This window comes from Maylandia zebra, linkage group LG4 (assembly GCF_041146795.1).
Source record: "Maylandia zebra isolate NMK-2024a linkage group LG4, Mzebra_GT3a, whole genome shotgun sequence".
Classification (NCBI taxonomy): Eukaryota; Metazoa; Chordata; class Actinopteri; order Cichliformes; family Cichlidae; genus Maylandia; species Maylandia zebra.
The window spans coordinates 23121892-23135397 of NC_135170.1; the positions used below are offsets into that span (position 1 = coordinate 23121892).

A 13506-nucleotide genomic window follows, 5' to 3' on the forward strand; every position below is an offset into this window, starting at 1 on the left:
CTGAAATTGAACCCGTCTTCCGTGCGCCAACTACCTAACAACTGTCGCTTGTGCACATACATACACACTTGCACTGATTACAGATGCAGTATATACACTGCTCTTTCTGTCCAAGACCTTAATTACCCTGTGCAGTCTTATTTCCCATAAATACAGCAGGAGCAGGGCTGTAATTAGGGCCTATATTTACTCCACCTGGCTAAGGGAGAACCCAATTCAGTGCTGGCCACAGGGATGAGCAAGCCCCACTCAACTAGGCTGCCTTTGGAGGAACCAAGGCACCAGCTGTGTCCCAGCTCATGGTTCTGGATGCTGTGGAGGATGAGGAGTGCCTCGCAAAATCCAATCAGGTGCACAATAAAACCTGTGTCACAGTTCCTAATACTGTATTTGCTGGAATGATCTCCACAAAATACTTAATTTGAAAGAATTCATCCCATAACACAATAGAAGCTGTTTCCTAAACCATCTTTGCAACCCATCTCTTAAACTATCTCATCTAACTTTTGCTTGTCTGCTGCTTAGGATTCTTAATTCCTATTTTTCTTATTGTTTGCGTGTCCCAGTCAACTACCCCCTAGCAAAGTGTTTATGTATTGACTGGTTGGCAAGTTGCAGCTGGAGGTGGCTGGTAGCTGCTGTAAAATTGCTTCCTAAAGCCCCACTCACTCCTAGTGGCCTAAACAGCAGTCTATGCCCCTCTGGCAACGACAGGTTGCTAGGGAAAACTGTGTATTCGCTGACCAGATGGTGAGTTGCTGAAGGTTGCCTGTAGCTGCAAGATTAAATTTATTGCAAAAAGGTATACAGTGCTGTACAGAAAACCATGTTGCCATTGGTTTGCATAGCATCAGATCGCCACGGTAACGTACAGATGCATAGAGGATCAACTCTGGGTTCAGTATCTACTGATTCTTTGATATGAAAGGTCAGGAATTAATCCACCAACCTTCTGACCGTTCGATGACCTGCTCTTTCAAATGAGTTCTTAAAAGTATAATGCAAAGTGGAATTCAGCTGAACCGTAAACCTCTTTGCAACCGGTTTCACCCAGTGAAAGGCATGAACCTCTAGCAACCACACACTAACTGGTTGGGGAATACAAATTCATCCCTAGTAAATAGTAGCCACCTTGGTAGTCGCCGACCCGCGTCTAGGACAGTGTGATGGGGGCTTTTACACTGCATGTCATTTAATGGTTTTAGCAGGTGAGCTGCATGGCACTCCTGCTCTTCTAATTTTTTAATATTTCTCTTTAGCCTTGTTCTTGTTTTCGCAAGAGCCACCATTATAACAAATAACTCCTCATTATTACATCTACATGAGCGCACCTGCTTTTTGAGGAACCGATCAATAAGCCTGCATTTACCTTGAGTTATTTCTCATTCCTGTGATATATCCAGTGACTGTTAACTACCTAAAAATACCTGGAAAATACAAATTTCTTTTGCAGTCCTTAAGGGAGGAGGAGAATAGCCAGTACAATCACTTATTGGATCAGCACTACACAGATGAGTGTTGCAAATGATACGTCGGCTTCCTTCCAAATTCGGGCAAAAGAAAAACATTTCTGTTAGATGTATACATTTCACTTTGTTTACTCCAGGGAAATTTGGATTGAAAATTGGAGAAACTCGTGCTTTACCCTAATGCTCCCCAGCTTTCTTACAATATCCTTCCCCCAGAAGTCTTTTCAGAGAAGAGTTGCGGCGTCTCCTGATGAAGACAACTGACTGGCGCTCAAGCAGGAAGGAAAACAGACCTCCCAGTGAGGTTACAAATTCGCATAGTTTGGCCATTTCTCTGCCCCTCTGTTTACTTTGTGGCCACAATGGCCGTTCCCTGCCATCGCATCACATCTACAACAACAAACCATTGAAAATGCAAAGTGGAGAAAGTGCTTGAAAATGCCTTCATGTCAGAAACAAACAAACTATTTTGTGGAATCTCATCGAAACCACTCATGCAATGTGAAATGTTGTGCTATGTTATGTTTTATGGTGTCGAACTGCTTTGTGGCTCCCACTCTTCTCTGCATCAGAATTACTGCACTCATCATGTTTCAGTGTGTTAAGGATTCAGCACCCACACCCTTCAGCAGATCTGGTGCTAATAGGAGTGGCAGTGGCTCTCCCATTCTTTTGACAGAGAAACACATCTGAAAGCTGTATGGGTGAGGTTCTGCCCACTCTTCAGAGGGCCCAGACCAAAGCTTTTCAAAGCAGGACCTTCTGGTTTTCTGTTATAGAAGCAAAAGAAGAAAGGGAGAGAATGCAAAACCAAAAAGGCAAGAGCAAACCCTCTCATAACTTTGATCTGGATCCCAGCTCTCCTTGGTTTGAGGTGGTGAATTAATGTGCTGACTACAGAGAATCTCAGTTTGCTGAATCACATATCTGCACATATTAGTAGTCTGCGAGGCAAAGACACACATTAATCAGAGAAAGCAAAGAGAGGAAACAAAGAGGGTGGAGAGGCTAGCAGACTTGGCTCAATGGTCTCTGAGTGTCCTTGCGGCAAGCAGTCTAAGAAAACTTTTTTTAAAGCCACAAACCATTTTTGAATTGACAATTTTGTTGCAGACCAGCTGGGAGAGGGAGGGATAAAAAGAGTCTAAAGGAGTCTATCATTAGCTTCTTATATATCTTATACAGAAAATAAAAAAGAAGAAACGAGAGTTAAGCAAGCATAAAAACAAGAGTAAACCTTCAGTCTGTCTCCTACTGTGGTTGCTTACTACATTAATAAAGATCTCTGACAATAGCTGCACTGCTTAGATAGAAAAGTGTTGACAATGCATTTGTTATCTCTTGTAATAAAGGAAGTAATATGGAAGATGTGGCACAGGGAGAATGTGACATAATTTAGCCTTTTTCTAGCCATATAATACTCAGTCGTTTCTAGTCTTAGCAAATGCTCTGCCTGTTTTTTTTAAGTTTTTCATGCCATAAGCTGCTTTTTAAATTATTTTGATTCCAGGCCTTATACTTGACCATTTTCAGAAGAATCTTTTTAGTTTGTTAAACCACTTAACACTGATCTACGAATCATTCAAACATTAAAAAAGACACCAGTCTACCCATGCATTTTAAACTTACTCTTTAAAAACATTCTAGTGAAAATGGAAAAATGTGAACGTGAAATGGCAAATATAATCTTGATTTTGAACCCCTACTCCCAAAAGAGACACATCAGGTAATCATTGTGAGTAACTTTGATTCAGTTCTGAACAATACTCTGAGAGGAGCAGCAATTATTGTTGTGAATGAACGGATTGTTGATAGATGCCTCTCGACTGCATCCACTGAGCTCATCAGGTCATCGACCAAATGAGCTAAGACTCAATCAAAAAATGTATGTGGATAAAAAATGATGGAATCTCCAGGATTATTCAGATGCAGCAGAACTGGGAAGAATAGATGTGAAGTGCAAAATCTGTGCAGTACTCGTTTAGGAAATTTTTTTTTTAAACTGACCCAAAGACCTTGCCTTTTCACGTATTTGGTTCTCCCCATTCCTAAAATGTCCTAGTGCAGCATATCCCCGCCACTAGGAACCACTGGCTCCTACTGGAGACACTGTTTGAGACAGACAGACTACCCAGCACTGATTTAATCTAAACTAATGACACCCTTTGGCTGCACCAAGTTGCCTGGAATATCATATTTTCAGGCAATTTATAGCACTGCTGGACACATCTTCTTAAAGTCTGCATTGGATTTCTGGGGAGAAAATCCTCCTGTGCAGAAAATTCCAACAGGCTGCAGAACAGCAGTGTGCTAAAATGACATCAACACTGAGACACCTGATGTAAACAACTGGGTTCAAAGACTGGAGAGAATCAGCTCATGTTACCTCAGAAAACAGACACCCATTCACTCCATTATACAGGCAGTAAGACGTGTGGCACAAATAAAATCATCTGCATACCCTTTCCTTTGCTGCCTCGCTGACTTCAGAGACATACCTCTGAAACTGTAACCCTTACATAAAGGTCTCGAAAGATTCAAAACAAATAAAGAACACATGGGCGAGTACATACTGTGCAGTGTGAGCAGATACAAATGTCTTCACATGTTCGCAGGTGCATGAACCCACAAATATGCTTCACTTCCATACAGCCTGCTGTGCCTTCCAGGTATTTCTGTGATATAATATATTAAAGCTGCTGCTTCATGTTGTGTTTTTGCAAGATTCTTTATATTTACAAATGTGAACAAGAGACCATCAGGCACAATACTACCCCAGTAATTAAATCAGCCTGGGAGGTCCACTGTGGAAATGTGTGAGATTATTTGCACTATACTGAGCTGCCTCTCGCAACACTCACTCATGCCTCCCCCACTTCATCTTTTCTTCCTCATCCCCTTAGCACACAAATGCCCTACCACTCCACTCCCTCATTGCTGGTGGATAAAATTGGCTCAAAGCTGATTGCCAGTGGAGGAGAAAGGGGAAAAAAAGGAGGGATGAGGGCTGGGATGGGTACCCGTGGGAATTAAAGAGCAGTGATGACATCGTGTGCAGCACTTCCATAAATCAGTAGTAGATGAATTACTGTGAGTGGCCAGTGGTGAGCATTCTTGGTTACTGTTAACATGTTTGTCACTAGATGGAGTGCGGGAAAGTAAAGGGGCTTATATTACAGTAAATGGCAGTAGAGCACAGTGACAATGAACAGGGTGGTTATTCTACCAATAGGTACTTTGAAGAGAGATGATTTTCTATTTCTTCTACACTGTAAACAAAATCCCACGCCACAAAAAAAAGCAAGAAGTGGACCACAGTTACAAGTGTTACAATGCCCAGAGAGCAGCTGCAGTTGTTCCTTTGGCAGCATTGTGATGACTTTTTACTGGAGACTTACCTGAACAGGTGCCAGCTGGGCTCGGGGATCAAACACGCGGATCATCTTATCCTATCCAAGCATTAAAGAAAGAGAGACTTAGTAAGTCAATTAGCAATATTAGAAATTTTTATTATTTTTGATACATGACACAAATATTAAGAGGGCCAATTTAAACTGGGACTTTTTAAAAACCAAAAAAATTATGTCTGTGTTGTAATTTCCTCTTTTTCCTTCTGTGGAAAAAAGCTCAATGGAAAGGGGCTTTTTTTTAAGTATTTTTAAAAAAAGTCTATATATCTATAGTAAAATTAAGAAAGAGCAACACAAGCTCTCCAAAGTGCCCTTATTCATCAGCGTGATCTCACTGATTCATTGTTAGCAAATGCAACCCAGTGACCTCGCCGTGGCCTCCCGTGCCGTGACCCCGGCCAGCCCAAACATGCATTAGGCATCAATCAAAGCAGCCAATCACAGTGGCTCCTATGTGATTGGAAGGAAATGGGGGCTTAATGGGATCAAACTGTGACTGTGAATGTGAATGTGTGTCTGCAGCACGACCGTGATCACCGCAACGGCCTAACGTGAGGAGCTGACAGCAGGCAATACTCTAAAGGCAAAACCATCGGCACTTTTAAAGATATACTATGCTAACTGTGATGCAGTTAAAGTCACAAAAAGATGAGCTCTGTGCAACAGAATATAAATAAAGAGCTACATTTTTCCGATTTTTTTTAACTTGAGTAGTAAACAAGGGTAATAACTAACGTTCTGCTTCTTTCTCTGCCTCTCCACTCGTGTGTGAGTGAAGCCCACCCACGAGTATGATGGCCCAAAGCTGTGTCTTCAGGCCGCTGTGACCTGGGGCTAAGCCAAAGACTCAGAAGGCAGACATACACACAAACACACCCACATGGGCCACAGCCCACCTGCTGCCAAAATGCCAGATTTGGTCTAAAACCAATCTATGAGCTCTAAACTATCTCTAAGTGGTAAAGATTTATTTGTGGAGCTTATTTTGGGAGATAGTAAGCTGGTGCTGCCCCTAACAATTATGTCCATGATTTATTTGAATTGTGTTGTGAATGCTGAAACCTTCAATGCAAACCTTAAACCTTCAATGCAAACACATACATGCCGACTCTCTCACATAAGATATGGAAGAGGACACCAGCTTGTGCAAATACACAAATGAGAGGTTTCTCACATACAGATGTTCTCCAGCAAGCAAACGCGAACACACACACACCTTGTTAAGCCTATGACAACAACAACACATATAAACTTTACCTAAACTCATAAATGCAGAGTGGCCAGATAGCCTTGTGTGTGTTTATGAGTGTGTTTGTGTGTGTGTGTGCTGAGAAAGCTGCTGTATAATCAAAGTGATGGAGCCTCATTCTCAAGCTGCTGTTAATGAGTTTTCGCCACTTGTGTGTTGCACACAACTTTCACATGTGTGCAAACACACACACAGATGCTGGGAATCTTCGGCGAGGGCTGCTCTCTCACTCCAACTTCACTCATCAAACACACTGTCCTGCCAGCTTGTTGTTTCCCATGGTTACTAGTGTAGTGTAACTGTGACTGGCAGTTTGGGATCACACAACCTTTTAACCAGTGATTCTGTGCTCTGTAGGAGACAGAGCACAGATAAAATTCAAAATTCAAGGTGAACCGTGGGGCATAAACCCACAGACACCTCACTTCCAGACAGCATACCACCCAGGCCCGTCCATCATTCAGATAAACAAGGGCCTACCTCCATCCCTGCTCACACTACCTGTGGGTTTCATTGCACTGAATGCTACCTTTCTCCACAGTGTGTCATAAATACACATCTCTCCAGGTTCAAATGAGGCCTGTCATGATTCTTGCTCCTCAGGGTGGTGGTCTCCCCTTCATCTTCCCCCAACCCAGCCCTGTGCGCAGTGTTTACCCTACAGGAGGGCTGGAGAGATTGGACCCACATGTTGGCAGGCCCTATTTGCTTTAATAAGCTAGATTGGGGAGACTGAAAGGGGCCTTTTGGTTAAATGACACCAGAGCCCAATGGGGCAAGAACCTCAGAGGCCTCACAGCCTCTGATCTTGCACCCCACCCCACCGCCACACCTCTGCACACTTGTTTCTGAGGTGCCTGGTTCTTTCCGTCTAAGTCTCACTTTGGACAGAAAGGCTTGTTAGCTCCGGTGAAGGCTATTATCCTGTCAACTTAATGTCATCATTTGGACACAATCCATGACTGCTGGATTAATTTGTTACTTGTCAGAGCAAAGACAAACAAAGGGAGCCTGGGCCAACAATGTTACCTGCTAATTACATGCATGTGGTATATTTCTGTGTCAAAGTTTATTTGGTCTCAAGCTCAAGTAAGCTCATTAAGTATTTGTCATATTTTCATATCAATCACTTAATTTGAGCTTTTAGTAAAGTTTACTCTAGTGCATAATGTGACAGTTAAAACAGTGTACAACAGAATAATATTTAAAAAATGATCCCTGGGCTCTTTCTATATTCAAAATATACTCATCAAATAATTCCCTCTAAACTTATAAACTTCTATTCCTAAACAGATTTAAACCACATCCTTTCTTCTTCTTTCTTTGCCTAAATTATTAACACCCAAACAGAAAACCCTTTGGCCATAAAGACACAGCTTTCCAGACTTCCTTTCTTGAGCAATTAATTTAGTTTATTTCATGCTTTTCCTATAAACCACATACCCAGTGGAGATGTCAAACAAGCACTGTTCACCAGATTCTAATTCTTCTTATTGGGTTTGGGGCTCAGGGGTCAGGTGGGGGCAAGACAAAACAAAGGCCTTGATATATTTATCCTTTGTACGCAGCTTGTTTCCATTATTAGAGCCTTTATTGCCAAGAGACTGAAGTTTCCAGTCTGATGAAGAAAATCTCCACAGGCCTTCTGTTTTAATATGTTAATAATGATGCCAAAAACATTAATAAACGGTAAATTACATCTTTTGCTATAAAATTGGTTTTCTAAATGTATCCCCTTTTCCCCTCTAAAGACCTGCTCAACAGTTTCTGATCTAATGTGTAATGTGACCCCCACCCTTTTTTATAAGTTTGACCCGTGTTAACAGTTTTCTGAAATTAACTCATATAAACAGATAAAGTGCAGCAATGTTCAAAGTGGGGCTTTCTGCACTCAGTGTGAGACACTGACTGCATCTAGTGGTCACAAACCACAACTGCAACTAGAGCAATCAACCCTCCGTCCATATATTAGAGGGTTACAGCATTCACTTTAAATCACTGTAACGTACAGTCACAGTAAAAAGAAAGTACGTCTATGATTTAATGCATTAGGATTTAATGAAAATAATCTGTCCCTAAAAGGGTCTTAATATTTAGTAAATACAACCCCAGATGAATTACATCACACGATATATTATTTTAATGTGACACTATTATATATTTAACAAAGTCAAAATGCAGAAGCAGTATGTGAAAAACTGAAAACATCTTTACTGATTGCATAGGAATTAAGAGAGTAAGTAGCAGCCACGTGCTGCTAATCAAATGTACTTGATTAATTGATCATCAGTAAGTGTGAGCACCTCCATAAAAGCAGAACTTTTGTCAGTTTGCTCGATCAGTCCAAAGAGGACATCAATTTCTCTGAACAAATGTGAGCCCATCTGTCTGACAGCTGAAGCTTGACCAAATTTCTATCATGCAACAGGACAATGATCCAAGGTGAAAGACCCAAGGTGTTACAATGGCCTAGCCAAAGTCCAGACCCCAGCCCGACTGAAATGCTATGGTGTTACCTTAAGAGAGCTGTGCATAAGAGAATGCCCATAAAACCTCAATGAACTGAGTGGGCCAAATTCCTCCACAATGATGTGAGGGACTGATAAAGAAAAACAAGTACTTCAAGTTATTGCTGCTACAGCTGGTTCTACAAACTGCTGAATCGTGAGGTTTCCTTAGTTTTTTTTTTTTTTTTTTTTACACAGTGCTTGTGCATTTTGGCTTAGTTTTGACTAAGACTTAACATCCTGTTCAGGTTGAGCTGTCCTCACCTTGCAGGAGGAAGCCAAAAGAGATCCATCGAGTTTCCAGCCGAGACTCTGCACCTGGTCACCGTGCTGCTCTAGAACTGCAAACACGCAATGGATCTTTTAAAGTGGTAGAAACCGGAAATAATGTTAATGTTAGACAGTGACAAAACAATGACAAAGAAAGTTAAAATGGTTTGGAAAGAAAGAGGGAAGCGAGGACAGATTGACAGCACAAACACAGACAAGACAAAAAAGAAAACAAAACACACACATCAATGTAAAGAGGTCACTTCATGAAAATGCAGGGAAGAGATGAGGCCATAAATCAAGCACACAGTGTTCAGAAAACACAACAATAAAAGTATGAGTGGTTTACACCTTTCACCAGTGTAGGCATATGTAAGAAATTCAAAGCATGGCACGTGTAAGCTGAAGTGCCATAAGTGATCACAGCATAGCTTGTGTGAATCATTTCACCATGACACACACCAAAAAATGAAGGGTGCTCTTGTTAGGACAGTGCCACACAAAGTAAAAGTGAAGAGCGAAAAAACAAACAAATAAACACAAGAACCCAAACACACGCTCACTTAGATGCACATTTTCTCATTCAGATCTTGCTCCTTGACCACACATGGAAAGAAAACTACAAATGAGGGCGATGAAAGACACGGTGGCAGGTTGGATCAGCAGTGAGCAGCAGCAGCCAGGCCAGCTGTCATGGGGGGGTGGAGAAGGAGGGACACAGTATATGTGTGTGGGTTGGGGTTGTTTTTTGTTTTTTTTTTTTGGGGGGGGGGGGGGGGGGGTGAGGCCAGAGGATAGTGATTATATCCTGAGGCCAATCCAAGGAGACTGGGGCCAGGATTGCAAACCAAAACATTACCTCTGCTGCTCCAGCACTTAGACAGAGCCACAGGGCTGTAAAACGTAGGCAGTGTCAGTGAGAGAGTCTCCAACACAAAAAAAGGGCAAGCACTTCACTCCACTCCATATATAAACTTTTGTTACACACAGAAACAAAATGCGGCACATTTACTGACAACTAACTGACACAGACTGAAATGTTACATGTGAAAAACAGCACGGCACATGATGTAAGAACAAAGATTTTGAGATTTGTTTCAAATAAAAAAATTTAACTGTGCTCAGCTGCTGGTTGTAGTTACCTGCTAGCGGTGCTTCCTGGCAGTTGGTGTCCCAAATCTGAGCAGACTTAGTGGTGCCAACAGCCAGCAAGCCAGAGGAGGTGGGGTGGAAGAGCACCAGCTCGAGCCTGCCCTGACCTGGCCGCAGGGTCAGCTCTGGACTGCTGGACTGCTCCTGCGCCAGATCACACAAACGCCACAGCTTCACCTGCGCACACGAAAGGACTAAAAATAAAGATAATGGCTCTTTCTCCCTCTTCCTGCCATCTCTGTATCCATTTCAGGGAAAAAACAAACCTTCATCCCTTTTCTCCCCCTCTCCCTCCTCTTAGCAAAACAAACAATACGGCTAGATCAGGTGATTCTGAATCCTCCCTTAGTTACACTACAATAGGCCTAAGCTGCTGGGAGGATTCCCATAATGCACTGAGGGTTTCTTCTTCACTCACTCACTAAATGTGTTTATACATGACTCTGCATTTAATCATTAAGTATTATTATTGTGTGGCTCTCTTCTACAGTGTGTTTTTTGTCCTCTCTCCCTCCCCTCACCAACCGGTCATGGCTAGGCTAAGCAACCATAAGACTGCAGGAGCTGTGGTTGTCTAGCCTCACAAAGGGAACAAACTGTGTGAAGAAGATCAAAACAGCATGTAATTAAAATATCAAAGTGTAACATCAACCAGGCCGTCAAATGATGTATTTCTCTAAATGTTGAATAATTTGGGGTCTGGGCTCATGTTATGTTTCTAACATCAATATCAGATTACATGAAAATTTATGAAAAAGAGTTTATATAAAGTCTAGTTAAGTCAGGAAAAACACACAATTGAGATCACGTTTCCCAGACATTTTCCCTGCTCAGCACAACCAAGCTGGTGAAACAATATGACGTGCTGGCAAAAGATAAGAGGAGAGAAAGTGTTTTGCAGATGCGGGGCATTGCAGATCACTTTGGTTCGTGTGTGCGGCAAAAGTTGCATATCTTTACGGGTCTGTGAGGTAAACCGAGCTGCTGAGTATGAAGACGCAGGACCCCGCTCAGCACATTCCAGTAAGCTGGGGCACCTGTGGCTGAGAGAAAGGAGTCTTCAAAACGTTTAAATAGGAAAAACAATTCAAAATCCTGGCAGGAATAACAAGGCCTGAGACGATGGAACGTTGGCTTATGAGTATATTTGAACGAACAAGGTCAGAAAGAAGTAGGACACTGAACAGCTCACCGTTTCATCTACTGAGCATGTTGCCAGGAGACTATCATCAAAAGGAGAGAAGTCCATGTCAGTCACAAGATCTGACAGGAGAGAAGGAAAATTAATTAATAGACATTAGCATAAGATATTAGAACCAGGTCATGTGTCTACTTTCACTTCTGAGAAACATCATGTAGATTTCTCATGTGATTTCTGTTTTTAAAGAGTTTAAGAGGCAATCAAAAGGATTAAAAAAAAAAAAAAACTACCAGAATGGCAGGAAATCTGGGTGACAGCCCGCTGGCCGTCTGAGCCTGGTTGGACTGAAGACAGGCCCAGCATGCCTCCACCTGTGGACACGTACAGCAGACAGGAAATGTCAGGAATTATCCTTTCAAAAATTCAAAATGTTCCTTCTAACTGTGTTTGATTTTTAGGTTATGTTATCTTGATATTCTGAACTTGGGTAACAGCAGTATAAACATGACTCATACTGTAAAAAGTGGGTACTTCTATCTGACAAAGATAAGCCTGAGTAAATTCAAATGTATTTTTAACGTGATGATTTTATTTAAGAAGCGGAAAAAACAATCGATCCAAACCTATCTGGCCCTATTTGAAAAGTAACACCCCACCCTTGTTAACTCCTGATTTAACTATAATTAACCACATTTTTGAAAAGCTGAGTTCAGTTTCAGTAATCAACCCAGGTTGGAAAACCTTACAAAGACATCAGGAAGGGGGCAAATACCTTTTCACAGCACAGTATAAGGGAATGTTACTGTTCTGCCAAACCTTTATAGTCTTACCAGCCTGCTCAGTATTGAAAGCCACCAGCTTGGAACTTGCTTTGATGTGGTTGCCCTGGGAGGCAAAGGAGCCAGCATGGACATTGTTGATCCACTCCTAGTGGAAACACATGGGTTTAATAATGCGCAAGCATAAGTCAATGCAAAAAAGACCACAAACAACCATCTCCTCTTTGTTTCATAATATTAAGCCACACACTGTCACAACCATAAAAAAAAAGAAAAAGAAAGCAAACGCTGCAATAAACAGGAAGGATCTGACAGAGAGCACACACACATGCACGCATGAGTGGGAAGGAAGTGGAAGTCCTCCCTGCTTTGCACAGCAGAGAACTCTTAAAACTCTTTCATAACATTAACAAGGCAAGAGCAGCTAGAGGAAAGTGTGTCTGTACAGCATGCTCCAGTAAGTACTGCTGCGCTGCTATTCAGGAAACTAAGAGCAATCCTGATGGTCATTCAGCCGCTAAAGGGCACTTTGACAGCTCCGACAGCCTTGCAGAAGAGATGTATTGCTGCTCTGTTCATTCATTTCAAAGCACTCTTTGCATTTATTGCAACAAAACTAGACATGTTTGTGTCAAAAGCGAGGTAGACAACAAATGCAAATACATCACACTAGAGGCCGTTTCAATCCCAAACAAAATCACAACATATGACTTAACTTAAATTCCTCAATCTAAACCACATATAATGCTGATTATTACAATAACTGAGTCTATAAAACTTCTAGTTATATCATCTGAAAGACAACTTTATGTTTACTGGTCACTTTCTTTCACTACCTTTTTTAAATTCCTCTGCAGGCCTATGATTTGAAGTAGCTTTGACATAAAATTGCTTTCTTTTCTCATTCTAGCCACATAATCCTGCATCTCCTCTTGACCAACATTTCACCCCTGCACTGAGTATAAAATGTCAGCACACAGACACATGACTTCACATTAAATCTGCTCTCCGGTGCAAAGGGCTAGTTTAACATTCACAAGAGCAAAGCACCACCTGCTGTCTTAAACCCCGGGCACAGATTTGTAGAGATACCACTGTTTCTGTGCATGCCAAGGATTGCCTCGGCTTTAAAAATAAAATAAAATAAAAAAAAGCTGGGGATTACATTATAATATACACCTCACAAAGCAGAGCTTTAGGCGTTTAAAGTTGAGAAAGAATTGGTCCAGATTTGTATGCAAGACACTGCAGTCCAGTCCAGACATGTCAACAATTGCAATCTGCAGGACTACTATCACTGAAAAAGAGGCAACTGTGGTAGTTATATGGTAGTTATATTATTATTATTATTTTCCTTTCCCAGTGGGGAAATTTTATATTTTTTCCCATTGGCTGAAAATCGGAGCAATCAAAACCATATAATACTGCAGCAAAGAGCTAATAAGCTATTTTAACACAAGTATGGTGATGTGCATCACCACAGCATCCTATCACGGCTGACAGCAGTGTGCAACCACAATGATTTCAGT

General features: G+C 41.6%; 1 protein-coding gene across 1 annotated transcript in view; it reads right to left on the minus strand.

Moving 5' to 3' along the window:
• Nucleotides 1–13506, minus strand: part of coro7 (coronin 7) — a 117253-nt gene that overhangs the window by 103383 nt on the left and 364 nt on the right. Inside the window, exons 2-7 of the mRNA XM_012921374.5 lie at nt 12029–12125; nt 11489–11569; nt 11250–11320; nt 10048–10234; nt 8900–8976; nt 4868–4918 (exon numbers count right to left, since the gene is read on the minus strand). Of these exons, the coding sequence (XP_012776828.2) occupies nt 4868–4918; nt 8900–8976; nt 10048–10234; nt 11250–11320; nt 11489–11569; nt 12029–12125 (564 nt within the window). The remainder of the gene's footprint in view (nt 1–4867; nt 4919–8899; nt 8977–10047; nt 10235–11249; nt 11321–11488; nt 11570–12028; nt 12126–13506) is intronic.